Genomic DNA, 16098 nt, shown 5'->3' with positions numbered 1-16098 from the left:
TGTGTGTGTGTGTGTGTGTGTGTGTGTGTGTGTGTGTGTGTGTGTGTTGGGGGTGGGAGGGTTGACCTCTCAGGTCCCATTAGGTCAGACAGCTAGGAGGCTATTTTAAGCTCAGCCTGACCTCAGGTTCTCAGTCCTATTTGGTTACTTTGGAGAACATGGATATGTATGTAGCTTCTGAAGAATGGAAGACAAGGACAGACGCCCCATCTGGAAGTGTAAGCCAGATTCTTTCAATTCTCTTGGTGCTAGTGTGGTTGCTAATACAGATGGTTTCAGAAAAAATAACATGGCAAAATCTATATGAACTAATGCAAAGTGAAGTGAGAAGAACTGGGAGATCATTGTAGACAGTAAGGGCAATGTTGTAACTGATGAGGTATATAGGCTCTGGGAGCCCATACTGGGAAAACTTCAGGTACTTTTTGGTGTTTTTTTGTTTGTTTTTCTAGGCATACTCTCAAACCTTCCTTTATGGAGGAAGGGACTTCCAGGCCCTATGCCTGTAGCTCCCAAAAGTTCATTTTTATTGGACACAGAGTAAGACTGTGCTAGGTCTATGTCATTCTATGGCACTCTCACATACATGGAGACAAGTTGGGGTCTTATATACAGAAGGTTGTGGGAGGAATCTAGGGGTGGTTTAGAGGAGGAGTTTGGGGAGGGTCTTCAGAAGGAGTTAATGAGGTCAATGAGTGATTAAGGGTAGAAAGGTGCTGAAGGCTACCTGGAGACTTCAGACAGTGGTGGGCTAGGCCAGTTCAAGGGTGGATTGATAGTTTTGATAGGCTTAAGGGTGGGAAGTCTAGGAACAGGTTTGGGCCCAGCCACAAAGTAATGCTTATGGCCTCAAGCGAATGCCTCAAATAGGACCATTCAGAGTTCAAGGGGGGTTCCCAGAGCCTGTATCTCAAAGATTCAAGGAGATCTCAAGGGGGCTCCCAGAGCCCATACCTCATCAGTAAGGATGAAAGACTCAACTGTCAAAAGACAGCTACTTTGATCAATTGAATGATCCAAGACAATTCCAAGGGACTCATGTATACCTCCACAGAGAGAACTGATGAATCGAATACAAATTGAAGTATAATCTCACTTTCTTTATATTTATTACCTTTATTTTTTGCAATATGGGTAATCTGGAAATGTTATACATGATTTCACATGTACTAACTGTTATATTACTTCTCAGCAGGTGTGGGAGGGGCTAAGGAAGAAGAGAATTTGGAACTCAAAACTTAAGAAAAGAATGCTAAAAATATATGAATGAATGATAGATTTTGAAAACTTATAAAGGCAGCTAAGGTAAAAATGAGTTGTAACATAGCTTATGTTTAATATTACCACAAATATCAAATCAAATAGATTCTGAAATGTTTTACCACATAAAAGATTTCCAATCTTCATTAATTAGGATACTGTTTTTGAGTGATAAGCTCCAATTTCAGTCTTGTATAATGAAAAGAAATTTGCCTTGTACACAACTTATATGTAAGTTTGGGGGGTTTTTAATACTTTCAATTTCCTTCTTTCAAGTAAAATGTTAACATAGACATGTAACATATTATACTAACATTTTTATCTTATTATACTTTCAGAATGCTGTAGGGAAATGATTCTTTAAAAAGGTTTTTGTGGAATAATTTATAAAGATTGTGTAGTATCATTCAAAGTGATTCTATAGACTATTCTCCAGGGTTCTTGTAGGGCAGATGGTATGAATTTCAACTGCTTTCATAAAAAGGGCTGCAGTACTTTGTTTCAATATCCCCAGTTTTAAATATGTATATCCTGATATAATAAACCTTTCACAAAACAAAATACTCTTTAATTCAAATTCTGACTTATTTAATGCAATTCAGAAGTCAATTATTATAAGACTGAGAACATCAATTCCCAATATTTTAAAATAACTAACAACTAGGAGTTCTATGTTAAAGGTATGCTTTATTTTCCCCATGTTTAATTTAACAAGATAAAATTATTTCTTTTTTACCTACCAAACTCTTTTCTGAGGAGGGGGTTACACTTCAAAGAAATGATTATTAAATAACTAACTGTTAATATTGGGGAGACACAGGATTTTTTTTTCCTTTCTGAAAATTTATTCTCTACTAGGTCAAGCCAGCATCTGCAAGATAGTGCTGATAATAAGACTGGATTGACTTTCTCAATCTTGTTCAGACCCCACCCAGGTGGGGAAGACCACAGTGTTCCAATCAGGTTTGGGTGGGGATAAATTCTTTTTAATTAGATTGCCTTGGGGGTGGGATGGGTTTGGAAATAAATGAGATGATCATATTCATATCCCCCAGCCCCTCATTAGAATAGGCCCACCTCTCATTATAATATGCATTCTCTCTCATTACTTTTTTAACCAAGCAGAGATGACTGGTCACTTTCGAGAACACCTACTCCTCCAAGGGCATAAGCATAGAGTAGGTTCCATAAGGATCTTTGGCATTCAGGACTGTCACCGACTCCCTTTATTAATTATTGCTAGCATAATTAATAAAATGATTACCCAGAAATTGTGTCTCTCTAATTTTTTAAATGTCACACACTCATTAGGTATAGATCCCTAAGTAAATAATTAGCTTCTCTGAGCCTCACTTTTCTCATCCATGAAGCAGTACTAATGCAAGCTGTACTTATCTCACAGAATTGTTAAGAATTCCAAACAAGAAAATGCATTAAAACGTTCTAAGCCTTTAAAGTACTATTTAAAAGCCAGCTATCATCATTCCTATTATACTCTTTAGCTTTCAATCCCACCCACACTCCTCCTATTGAAATCATTCCATTGAAGGTAACTCACTGTTAGATCCAATGATCTCTTCTCAGTCCTAATCATCTTTGACTTTTCTGTAGCATCTTGCATTCAACAAATCTCCTTTTCTTCGGATTTCCTCCCTCCCATAGCCTCTATGACATTATTTTGTTTTGGTTCCTTGACTTTAAGACACTTTCTCACTTCTTGAAAAGCTATATGCAACTCATTCTAACTCTTCAGACCAAAGTTCCCTTCCCTGACCTCCACATTCCTCCCTATTCTTGGAGGACAGAAACTGTTCTTTGCTTTTGTATTTGTATATTTAGCACTTAGCACATACAAAGTGTTTAATAAATCTTTTCTCATTTCATTTCTTCATTGATTCCTCTTCCTCCTCTTGCCCCCTAAATATAAATAAGTGTCTCCAGGGTTGTTGTGAGGATCAAATGATGAAATAATTGTACATCATTTAGCACATGGTAAATGCTACATAAATGTTTATCATCGTTATTATTATTACCTCTCTTTTCTTCTCTTGGTAATTTCATCTTCTCATATGGCACTGGTTATGCAAATGATTTGCAAATATATAACTCCAACTCCTTTCCAAATTTCCAACTATCTGAAAGACATCTTCACTTATTTGACCCTCTGACACCTCAAACTTAACCAACCTTGCCAACCTCCTCCTTAAAACAATATCCCTATTTCTGTTCATGGCACCACTATTATCCCTATCAACCACATACAACAATTTAGTCACCTTTGAATCTTCAAGATCCTTCAAACTTCCCCCATCACTATCCAATAATTTACATGTTCTATGGATTACAACTTGGCAACATTTCATATTCATTACTTCATCTCCATTCTCTTTGCAAGGACTCTAATTCAGGTGCTACCTTAATTACATGAATAAGTTTAAATCCTAGCAGTTTTCCTGCCTCCAATCTCTCCAGACACTCCTCCAAACTATAGCTAATATAATCATCATATTGCATAAACTTAATCAAGTCAGTTTCTGAGAAACGTTTAGTGGCATAATAATAATTTCTTAGCCTTATTTTCAAGATACTCCACAATCTGACTCCAACCTATATTCCTAGTATAATTTTATGCTATTCCTATTGATGGATTCTGTTTTCTGCTCTAATTGGACTATTCTGTTCTATGATATTGTCTTATTTATTTTTAGTTATGCTTTTATTCATAATATCTGCTGTGCCTGGATTGGACTTCTCCAAAGCTCTTTGTTGAAATCCTTTTCTTTCAATGCTGAGCTCAAGTGCCATCTTTTCCATGATGCCTTCATTGCCCCTCTCCCCACCAAAACACAAATTAAGTGAGCCTTCCTTCTTCAAATCTATGCTAGTCTTTTATACCTCTGGTTCTCCCATAATCTCATTCTACTTATATTCTAGTTAACTATATTTATGCCCCATCCTCCTTATTAAAGAGTCTTTGATGTCAAGAACTTGGCTGGTCTTTTGGTTGTTACTGTTCCTGGCGCCCAGAATGTTTTACATAGAATATCATAGAATCTCAGACTTGGAATGAACTTCAAAGGTTATCTAATTCATCTTATACATGAACAAGAATACTCTCTATTAAATACTTTATAAGTGGCCATCCAGCCCCTTAGGAATTTGGGGGGGGGGGTAGGGGTGTGTTTGTTTTGGGCTTTTTTTTTCTAACTTTACACTTATATTTGCCTCTTCCCAGCTTCTACACACCCCTATGCCTTTGTTCATGTTTTTTTTTCTCCCCTTTTCCCACCTCCCAAAAGTGTAATGGACCCCCGAGAATTTACAGGACAGCTAGGCCAATTATAATTTGATAGGAGTGTTTATTAACCAGCTGGGACTGCCTCTCAGACCGAAAGACAGCATCGAGCTTTCTGTTAGACATAATTTTATAGACGATGTGATTGCTAGCAACAGAATATGTTTCTAAGGGGTTAGCATTGTGTCTATTGCGGCGAAGCTTTCTCAGTATTATTCTTGTTGAAGCAAAATATTCTCAGTATTATTCCCATTGAAGCAAAGCATTCTCAGTATTATTCCTATTGAAACAAAGCCTTAGTATTATTTCTACGGAAGCGAAACAGACCTGAATCCGTGGGAATCTGTGGCATGTTTCTAGCAACACAGGTGAAACATTTCTTTACTATTGGGGCCTATTAGGTGGTTTCCAAGGAACCTAGTATGGGTCCCCTCTAGCAGGTTTTAGGGGGCTCTAGTGTATAATTTCTGGTGGGCACTTCAAAAAGTGCTTTAACTCCCTTCTCAAAGAAAATAGTTTAATGGTTCTCCTGGTAACATTGTGATTACGGCATATCATAACATCAAATGAGTTTTACCATAAGTGTGATTTCTTTCAAAATTCTGCAAGCACTTAACCTTTTCCTAGTCCTGACCTAAACTCTGGCATGTGGCTGTATATAGCTACACACAATGAAAGTGGAACAGGAAGAAAAAGAGAGCTAAGCCAGGTCTGGAAACATTTAGACCTTTGTGCCATCTATTCAAACATTATTATATACTGTTTAAAACAGATATTTTGTGTTTTGTGTTAAACAGGTTTTACTGACAGTCTGATTTAAGAGTCCCACCCCTATGCTACATTACTGTGCTGAGGTGAACTTTGGGTGTTTAAAGGCGTGCCAGCAGACAGAGGGAACCTTTAGAAAGCCACAGAATGACGGACTAACCTCAGTAAGGAATTCGGGAGTCCATATAGTACAATCTACAACTCAACAAAAATCCCACCTATAACACCCTCTATAAGTGGTCTTCTTGCCTTAGCCTGAAGTCTTCCAGTAACTTCATAGATGCTTACTAAACCTGATTGAACTCAGTTCCATTTGGCTTTACAAAACAGTCCAACATCTCTGTCACAGTACTTTCCCCAGAGATTAGTCTCTCTCAAGTGTGGCAAGCTGGGACACAGAAACAACCTTTGAGCCTCCAGGGGCTCCACTGGCCACACCCTAGGAAACTAGTCATTGGTTTCTGCTACAGCTGGGAAAATACCTGAGGCTATATGAGGCAAACTATGTGACCTATTCAAGTTCTTGCATAGACTAACTGTGCCAGTATCTGCTAATCTTAAGTTTTGCTTGGTTTAAACCTAGTTCTATGTCTTTGACTGACCATTAATTTATTCATATTCACAGACTCCTGGCAATTTGCTTGACTTTTTTCTGCTGCTCAATCTTAGGATTCTTGCTGCTCTGTTTCTAAACATTCTGCTTGACTTGACCAAGCACTTTCCTACTCAAACTCCTATTTGGCTACTGTTCCAGGCCTGGATTTTATAGCCTTGAATCTTTTCTGCCAGTGGTTTAACCAGTGATTCTCAAATCATGTGTGTGTGCTCTGCTTGTGTATGCATAAGCACACATGTTGGTCAAAGTATTATTTAGTACAAGGATCTACAACACATTGAACATTTCAGTTGGCAATACTGCAGGAGATGGAAGATTTGTGAACATGCATGCAATTACAAATGTGAATTCTGCACAATTCATAAACACCTAGAGAAACCATGGCATGGATACACCTTCTGAGAAATACTAATGCATCGCAATGAGCTTCTTCTCTGAGAGCTTCCCAAGGATCATAAGAAATGTCCCAATAGCTCAATGCTCCTGTGCAACAAACAAGTATGAAGGATGGTTGGGGAGGCATTACCATACAACTGTGAGAAATACCTGCGTGCTTAGTATACAGTAAGATCAATATGAGTCAGCTATATGACAGGGAAGTCAAAAAAGGGTAATGTGATCTTGGGCTCCCTTAAAGAGTATCATAACTTCCAAAAACAAGGGTATGACAATAACAACTGCCCTGATCAGATCAAATCTGCAATATGCTGTTTATGTCCAGGTGCCAAAATAACAGAAGAACACTGATAAGCCATGGTGTCAACAAGAAAGGACTAATGTGGTGGAAGAACTTGAGCCAGTTTCATGAGGCTAAGTTGAAGGAACTGAAGAAAAAACTCAAGGACATATGACAGCTGCCTAGAAAGTTATCCTACTGAAAAAGCCATCTACACTCAGTATGTCCACCTTCTCCCCTCTTCTGACCCTCTATAACATGGCTTCTGACCTCGCTGGTCAACTAAAATTGCTCTCTCCAAAGCTGCCAGTGATCTCTTAAGTGCCAATTCTAAAGACTTTTTCTCAGTCTTCATCCTTCTTGACCAGCTCTCTGCAGAATCTGACAGTGATGCCCATCTTTCCTTTTGACATTCTCTCTTCCCTGAGTTTTCCTTCATGCCTCTGCACTTGTGGTTCTCCTAACCTGTCTGGTCTGTCTTCACTCTTCTTTGCTCAATCTCTACCTCTGCAACACTCACTAATTGTGAGCATACCCCCAGGCTCTATCCTAGAATTTTCCTCTTTGCGCTTTTTTAGATTAAATAAAAGTCAATAACTCTATTGCTTTGGAATGGACTGTTGGCCTTGTCATCTGTACCACATATTTCCAAGCTTGGCCATATTCCCCATAGCTGAACTTTCATTTATGATGATCTCTTCCAATAACAGCATAAGCACTTTGAAGGCAGGGACTTTTTCTATCTGTAACTCCCTGTGACAAGCAAGTAAGTTCTTAATAAATATTCACTTTCATCTTCCTTTCTTTCACTTGTTGGCTACAATGGGTTCAATAAAATATCATTATCAATGCAGATGATGACCAGACCTAGATGTCTGGCCCTAGTCTCTGCTGAGAGTTCCTGCCTTGACTTACCCACTTTGTTGTTGTTGTTCAGTTGTTTAATTCCTGTCCAACTTTTCATGATCCCATTTGAGGTCTTTCTTGGCAGACACTGGCATGGTTTGTCATTTCCTTCTCCAGCTCATGTTACATATGAGGAAACTGAGGCAAACAGGGTTAAGTGACTTGCCTAGGGTCACACAGCTAGTAAGTGTCTGAGGTCATATTTAAACTCAGGTCTTCCTTACTCCAAGACTACTAGCCACCTAGCTGCCCAATTACTCACCTACCTATTACTAATGAGTACAGTTTTCAAAAACTTCCTCCTATTTTTTTTTTTCTCTCAGATATAAGGGATAGCTCTCATGAAGGGATAGAGAGAAAAGATATACTAGGAAATACAGGTAATGGAACACAGATGTTATCAATAAAATGTTTTCTAAAAAGAAAACAGATAAAGTCCTCAAATAGTTCATCAATTCTTGCAAGTAACATGGAAAGAATTTTTCTATCACCCCATTCCATTCCTTTTACCACCCCACCACCACCATTTATTATCTTCAAACAGGTCTTAAAAAGGCCTGTTGAAGTAGGCTCTACCTTACTCTGGATCTGCCTAATTCACTCCACAATGTAGTATAACATAACCATTATAACTACAAAGCAGTTCGATAATAACCATAAGACAATGGACTCAGAGAAGAAAAAAAAAAGCTGGGGTCTCAATTCTAGCCCCAGCAATTAACTGTTTAATCTGCCTTCTCATAGCTTTGGTATCCTTACATGTCAACAAGAGTTGGACTAGATGATCTCTGAGGTCTCTTCTAAGACTGACAATTTTGTAATTCTACATCAAAACTCGACTGTGGCAGAAAAACCATTCAAGGTATACAAACAGAGAAGTTATGGCTCATTGATGACTCCTTACTTCCAGACTACTGCAAAAAGGGTATTAAAAAAGAAAACACTCACAGAGAATAAAATATTACAGAGCTAATAAAGAGATAAAGTCAAGTCAACTGCTAATTTTCTAACTAGCATGGATTTTCCCCCCAGCTTTTACTATCTTCTTTCGGTAGTTCTGGTATACCAGATATAAACTGAAAGCAAAAAAAGTGTGTATGAGCACACTTATGTTGGGGGCACCATAAATATTTGTTGAATTTAATGCAATGAGGGAAAATCTTGATATTTAATCTCTTATTATGTTTTCTTTACCATTCATTTTAAATGACTTTGGTGTTTTACGAAGAATTAGGACATGTGGCTTCAGCTTGAGACTGACTATAGCTATAAGATTACAGCAATATTTCAAAGGTGTGTGACTTTGTCATTGTGGGTAGTACCCCCACTGGGTCAGGTCACAACCACCACCATCAGTTACTAAATAACCTTTAAGAGTTGCTGTAAATGAATTTTCCATCACCCTACAACCAAGCAAGTGAGAAGCCTACTCCTAATTTGGTGAGATTGGTCTTGAGATAGCAGACATGCAGTCCATTATCAGGCCTAAAGTCAAGACTTTCCAATCAGGAAGTCACAGTAGAAATGGAATCTGCACCTGAATTAGCTTTTTAGGGAATATTTTCAATACATTACAATAGACTTCTAGGGCTCTACTAAATACTACATATTAACAGCAAAAGGAAATTATTTTGGGATTACAAATTGCACTGCTTCACTTTATAAATGTCTACACTTAAGAGTTGCACAATAATGTTCACGTATTTACATATTTGGCATTAACATAATTTAAGATGATTTTGCTGAGTATATGAAGCAGTTATTATTTGCAAATACAATAACTTTTTATCACCCCTTACCCAGAAACCAATTTATAATAACAACAAAAACCCTAAGTATTATTTGACTTTACCTGGAAACTATTCAAGTATGCCATTATGTAAATCACATAATCATTTTATATAGTTTTTTCCAGAAAAAAATAAGAGACTGATGAGTATCAATATGGGATTTTGAGAGTTAACAGGGATTTTAAAGGCCATTTAGCTAACTAAGCATTCCACCTCACATCACCCCCTCAACCACAGTCCTGACTGATGGTTTTTTAAACTTTACTTGGGTACATATAATGTCATGGAACAGACTATCTTACAAGGTAAAGACATTTCACATCTAACCTCAATTTTTTAATTTCAAAATCTCTCATCTTTCACATCTAAAGTCATACATATCCTATTTGTATAAATTATTTCATCTGTCAATAAATGAGACTCACTATAAATGAAGTAAATGAAATAATTGAGAGAACAAGAAATATTATAACACAAAATGGACAGAGTATAGACTAGAGGCATATTCTAAGAAGTCACTAGTTAAACTAATTAAACAGAGGTGTAGCCTAATTAAGTAACAAAGACATGGGGAAGAATAGCTTAAGTAAATTTCTTGTATCAATATTCCAAGTACTAATTGTGCTTTAGATGATTTTCAGTAGTATAAGTTAAACCCTAAGTAGGATAGGAATCAATTTATTTGTAAACTCTTTGGAAGTCAAAGTTTAATAGATTAGTTAGACTTTAAATGACAATTTTCAAAAGAAGTTAACCTTCTGGGCCCATGGGATTAACTCATGTTAAAAATAAAACGGTCTCAATACTACATTTCCTTCCCGTCCCAAGAGAAAAGTAAATGGGTAAGTATGAATACAAAAAGCCAACAAACATCAGATAAAAAAAAATCAGCATTTCTAGTTAAGTCCAATAATTCAAAAGTATAAAGAAGTATTTAATACTTTAATTTATCTTCTCATCCAAATTTCCATTCAGAAATAATCCCAACAGCTTCGTGAAGAAATGAATATCATCCTAAGTGGAAATGTCAACTCAAAACACACAAGAAATATTTGATACATACCCCTGAGGAGATTGCTTATCCAACCATCCTGATTTAACTTTTTTTGATGATGATCCATAATAACATGCATAGGGTGATATGGAGTTTGAGGTCAAGGTTGGTTGATCAACAAGTCCACTAAAGGAACTTTGTGGATAACTGTGCCTGTTAGCAGCTAAATCCAAACTCCCTTTTTGAGCCCTGGACTTGGATGCCTTGGAATTTCCTCTTCTCAAACTATTAAAACATTCTTCCACAGTGGAATATTCTGACTCAGAAGCAGAGTCTAATGCAACAGCAGTTTTGTCTTCTCGAGGAATCCAAATATCTTCCACTTTGTCTTCACACGTTTTCATTCTGTTATCATATATGCTGAATGAAATGAAGAAAAATTTACCAGATTATTAGAAAGCAACAATCACCTCACACAATTAGCAAGTTTCCCTAAAATTCTTTATGGACAATCAGTCATAAAAGTATAAGCTGGAAAGAACTTTGACAGGTTAACTTTAATCTTCTGGTCTGGTGTATTTCATTTTGCTTTTTTTTTTTTTTTAAGAACTTTGGAGGAGTCTCACTGATCCATGTCAATGAATCTATACCTTGTTTAAATGCTTTCTTCTTCCAGGGTGACAGAGTGGAACTGGAGTCAGGAAGACCTAAGTTCAAATCCAGCCTCAGACACTGAGTAGCTGTGTGACCCTGGCCAACTCATTTAATATGTTTGACTCAGTTTCCTCATCTGTAAAATGAGCTGGAGAAGGAAATGGCTAACCACTCCAGTAACTTTGCCAGGAAAACACAAAATTGGGTCGCAGACAGTCAGATATGACTAAAACACCTGAACAACAAAATCCTCTTCCATGCAAAATCTAATAAATTCAATATTTTTAGCTAGATATGGAGAACAGTGACATCCTTTATATGATAATACTTTGCATATGTTGGGATACAATTATTAAGCAGCCTCTTTCCTTTCTCTTGGATAAATAACTGCTATTCCACTAACATTATTTCACAGATCCTTATCCTCTAACACTGTAGCTACCTTCGTGGTTTTCCTCTTAACCCTGTCAAAATACCTCATGTCTCATTCTAAAAAGACAATCCTTTCACTGCTAAGAACTGTAACTATTGTTTTGCAACTATAAGAAAAGAAAAACCAGCAAAACACTTTCATTTCTGGTCAGTAAATTAGAAAGGATCAATTCTCAATATATGCATCAATCTTTGAAAAGGGCTGCTTAGTAGGATGCCTATACTATAGTCAGCCTTAAAGAATCTAGGATGAAGTACAGATAAGATAGTTTCATCTAGTCACACAAGTAAAATAAAAACCTAATAAAACTCTATCAACAGTAAGTTCTGTGGAGTGGTCAAGTTAAATTCCTTGTATGAATAGTGATATTTAATAACGCAAAATAACAATTATATAGTACTTAAAGTTTGCAAAAATAACTGAGAGATTGATAATGTGGACATTTTGCTCTAGCACTACTTTACAGACAAGGAAATTGAAACCATAATAGTTTGTGATTTATTCACAGTTTTGTGCCTAAACAAAATTCCACGTCACATATTTCAATTTATACTGTCTGATTCCAAATCTTATGCTCTTTCTACTGTGCCATGCTGATTCCCTTAATATCTTATTTTTACATAGCATTTTGCCATTAGAAAGTGATTTATACTTTGCCTCATTTGATGTTCATGACAACCCAGTAAACTAGCAGTTTTACAAATGAGGAAACAGAGGTTCCAACTTGATATAGTCGCGAAGCAGGTGCTAGAAAAAGAACATAAACTATGAAGGTCAATGAGTTCCAACCCCAAGTGCCAGTTCTCTTCCCAACAGGGAACATCTATTTCATTATAGTGTAGAAAAATAAATAAATAAATGTTAAAATTTTCTCCATTAAAATCCAGCCATAATGAAAGTTTCTGCCATGCATTTAGAAGGTATATTCAATAATTTAATTTTAAGGGAATTTGAAACAAGTAAATAATCACCAAAAATTTCACTGAGTTAGGCAATCATCCAGAGTATTTGGAAAATTTATAGTAATGTGTATTAAACGATTCTGTAACCAAAAAGCATTTTAGAAATGTAAGATATTATTATCAATTCCCTATTGAACTGGTTACATAGTGTAGCTATTCCAATGCGTAATAGAAAACACAAGGCAAAGAGGTTATGGAGACAAGATGCTGCAGTCTTCCATTCCCCTACTGACTATGTTACTGGCTAGCGCAGTCTATCACTTTGTTTCAATTTTCTTCTCTGTCAAATGGAAATAAAGATTTTCTCCATATTTATTTCCTACCATATTAAGTAAAGAAAAGAGTATAAGTCCCTAAAGCTCTTTAAAGGAAATAAGCTAGATGACGCTAGGAATAGCAATTGAACTTGTGATTTCATTGGTATATGGAACTCCCAGATGAGGAAAATTCCTCTATCAATACAGGTAGGCTCCTTCTCTTAACTTAAGGCCTTAGTGTCTTACCTAGAGTTCTATGCCATTAAGTGAATTGCCCGATGTTGCACAGACATTATGTGTTAAGAGGAGGGATTGTTTTGCTCTACTATTACATGGCAGATATTCACACCAAAATGGCTGTATTTGGAATATACAATCAAGAATCTTTCTTGCCACCTCCATCAAGCCTTTTATGACTATCACTGAACATAGAGATCTGCTGTACCCTAGTTTCAGTAGAAAGCCATGCTCAATAATTCAAGACAAAAATTAAGCTCTAGATAGGCATGATACAGTGATGAAAGTCAAGCTGAATGGTCAAGCCCATATTTCATTTGGGGCTCTACTGACTTAGGTAATCATAAGTCATAAAATCCCACAGGCATACAATCTAGCCTCCTAGTAGGTATTACATGTGTTGTCTCCACTTTATAGATGGGACATCCGAGGCCTAGAAGAGAGGTTACATGGCTATAAGGGTAAAACTGGGACTACAACCTCCCAACTCCTGACCCAGCTCTCTTTCCTTTCTCTTGAAAAAGAAGTTCCTAATTGTAAAGCACCATCATAGTCAAAAAAACTAGAGTGTACATCCTCTATACATACATACACACACACACACAGTAATACTCCAAAATAAAAAATATAATCAGTACCAATTGCCACCCTACAAAAATCCTTATGGTACTTGCTGATTTTTAATAACTCAGTTATTAAAAGGAAGGTATCTTCCCAACATCAATCTAAATGAAATAATGAAGTTTTAAATGTCAATACCATAGTTATTTCACTTAAAAAAGAAATAAAGTATTCTGTTAAGTGCTGACTGAGTACCTTGATTGTCCAAAAGGCAAACTCCTTTCAGGACCCGCTTCCTTTTTGAATTTTTCTTCAACAGTCCAAAATTCATTTTTCAAGGATTTCTGTAAGACATATAGACACAAAAATAAAAGTTCCTCTTTGTTTTTAATGTGTTCCATATTAAATATGGGTATAGTTAAACTAACATACAGAGTTTTCAACTCTTATTTATACTTGCACATTGAGTTTTAACATCAAATTACTTGTTTTATTTTCAATCAATTGGTCAAGCAAGCATTTATGAAGTGCCTAGATAATATGAAAATATGTTTTGTATGACAACTGATGTATAATCAACATCAAAATGTTTACCTTCTCAAGTTGGGGAGAGGGAAAGGAGGGAATTTGGAACTCAAAAATTATAGAAAATGAATGTTTAAAATTGTTTTTACATGTAATTGAGAAATAAAATAAAAACAGAAAGAAAAAGAGGGAGAGGGAGGAAGGAAGGGGGAATAAAGGAAAGAAAGAAGGGAAGAAAAGGGAGGGGGAAGAAGTGGAAGGGGAAGAAAGAGAGAAGAGGAGAGGAAAAGAAATGAAATTATGTCAGGGGCTGGGGATGCAAAGACATCAGTACAACACTCCTGCCCTCAATGAGGTTTTGAGTGCAGCAGGGAGAGACAAGAGGTACATATTTGTGAATATACAAAATAGATACAAGGTGATTTGGGGCTAGAGGTAAGGCATTAGCAACTACGAGTATCAGTAACTATTTCATGTAGAAGGTGGCCAATGAGCTGAGTTTTGAAGAAAATGAGGCATTATGAGAGACAGAGTGCATTCCAGGAGACAACCTATGCAAAAGCACAGGGATGGGAGATGGAACAATGGAACATTAGCTGAGGAACATTAAGAACCATTTTGATGTCATGGATGGAGGAAACTATCATATAATAAGGCTAGAAAGATAGGCTGATGCCAGGCTGCAAATGACTTTAAATGCCCAAAAGAAAAATTTGCATTTTATCCTAGGGATAATAAAGAGATGGAGTTTATTGATAGGAGAGTAAGGTGATCAGTCCTATGATATAAGACTTTCAATATGGCCATTTTGGGGAAGATGGTTTGAAAAGAGAAAAGACTTAAGGCAGCAATACCACAAATAGAGATTAGGGTAACAGTCCAGATGAGAAGTGATGAGGATCTGATCCAGGATGGTGGCTATGTGGAGAGAAGGCAAATAAGAGATATGACGGAGGTAAAAATGCCAAGATCCAGTAAATGACTGGCAATGTGGGATGAGTGATAGGAAGGCTGGCATCAAGACTGCAAACCTGAGTGACTGGAAGAATGGTGGCACCCTTAACAGAAACAGAGAAGTATGGAAGAGGCGTGGTTTGTGGAAAATAATGATGACCTGCTCTGGATATGCTGAGTTTGAGACGTCTCCAGGATATCCATAGGCTTTTGATGATTCAGGACAGGATCGTGGGAGAGAAACAAGGGATGGATGTATAAATCTGGGTGTCACCAGCAAAGAAATACGAGCTTAGGTGATCATGAAAAGAGAGAGCATATAAAAAGAAGTGGCTTCAGCACAGAGCCTTGGCACACAGCCACAACTGCTGAATATGATATAGATAATGATGCAGCAAAGTAGACTGAGAAGCAATCATAAAAGTAGGAAGAGAAAAGCTACGTGTCACAAAAACCCAGAGAAGAGTAAGTATTCAGGAAGGAAGCATAGTCCACAAGGGCAAATGCTGAAGAGAGTTCAACAAAGAAAGGACTGGAGAAAAGGGCACTGGATCTGACAATTAAGAGATGACTGGTGGCTTTGGTGGGGGCTATTTTGATTGAGTGATGAGTCTGGGAACAACATTACAGATGGTTGAGAAGGAAAAGGAAAGAAAATAGAGGCAATTTTTTTTAGGACTTTGGAAAAGAGAAGAATAATATATAATATTTCTTATGAGACCAGTAGAGTCTAGTGATGATTCTCTGAAAATGGGGGAGGAAAAGATTTGGGCATGTTTGTAATTTTCAGGCATGTAGGCGATAGCACAGGAGAGATTGAAGAGGAGCAAGGAAAATGGGGATGACAATGCTAGAGAATATGGAAGGCAATGGGATTAAGGTTACATGTAGAGGGGACTGACCTTGGGAAGGAGAAAGGCTGAGATTTATCAGTAGTAATGGGACAATAACATTATGGAGTTGTGTGATCAAGAGAAGAAAAGAAAAGAGATACAATAACATGAAGTTACAGTAAAGCTGAGTGACTCTCCAGCACCATTCAGAGTATTTAAGAATATCTAGGAGTAGAGAAGATGATATTGAATGTAATCTGGGGTTAACGTTAGGCAAGGCCTGTACAAAGAACAGAAGAAAGGGATTTAAAAGTATTATGTGAAGTTGGCCTAGTTTATTAAAGGGTAGAGATTAGGAAGGTAGAAGAGTAAAGACA

General features: G+C 36.9%; 1 protein-coding gene across 5 annotated transcripts in view; it reads right to left on the bottom strand.

Annotated features, from left to right (window-relative positions):
• ARAP2 (ArfGAP with RhoGAP domain, ankyrin repeat and PH domain 2) overlaps positions 1–16098 on the bottom strand; it is a 251214-nt gene that overhangs the window by 173132 nt on the left and 61984 nt on the right. For all 5 annotated transcript variants that reach the window (XM_069068703.1, XM_069068712.1, XM_069068731.1 and 2 more), the window contains exons 5-6: positions 13665–13753; positions 10375–10725 (exon numbers count right to left, since the gene is read on the bottom strand). In XM_069068703.1, the coding sequence (XP_068924804.1) occupies positions 10375–10725; positions 13665–13753 (440 nt within the window). The remainder of the gene's footprint in view (positions 1–10374; positions 10726–13664; positions 13754–16098) is intronic.

Source organism: Petaurus breviceps, unplaced genomic scaffold (genome assembly GCF_028583685.1).
Source record: "Petaurus breviceps papuanus isolate PSGF00001 unplaced genomic scaffold, PetGlider_PUasm1.0 140, whole genome shotgun sequence".
NCBI classification, from domain to species: domain Eukaryota; kingdom Metazoa; phylum Chordata; class Mammalia; order Diprotodontia; family Petauridae; genus Petaurus; species Petaurus breviceps.
The sequence above is the reverse complement of the archived record's forward strand: the minus strand, read 5'-3'. Positions and strand labels throughout refer to the sequence as shown.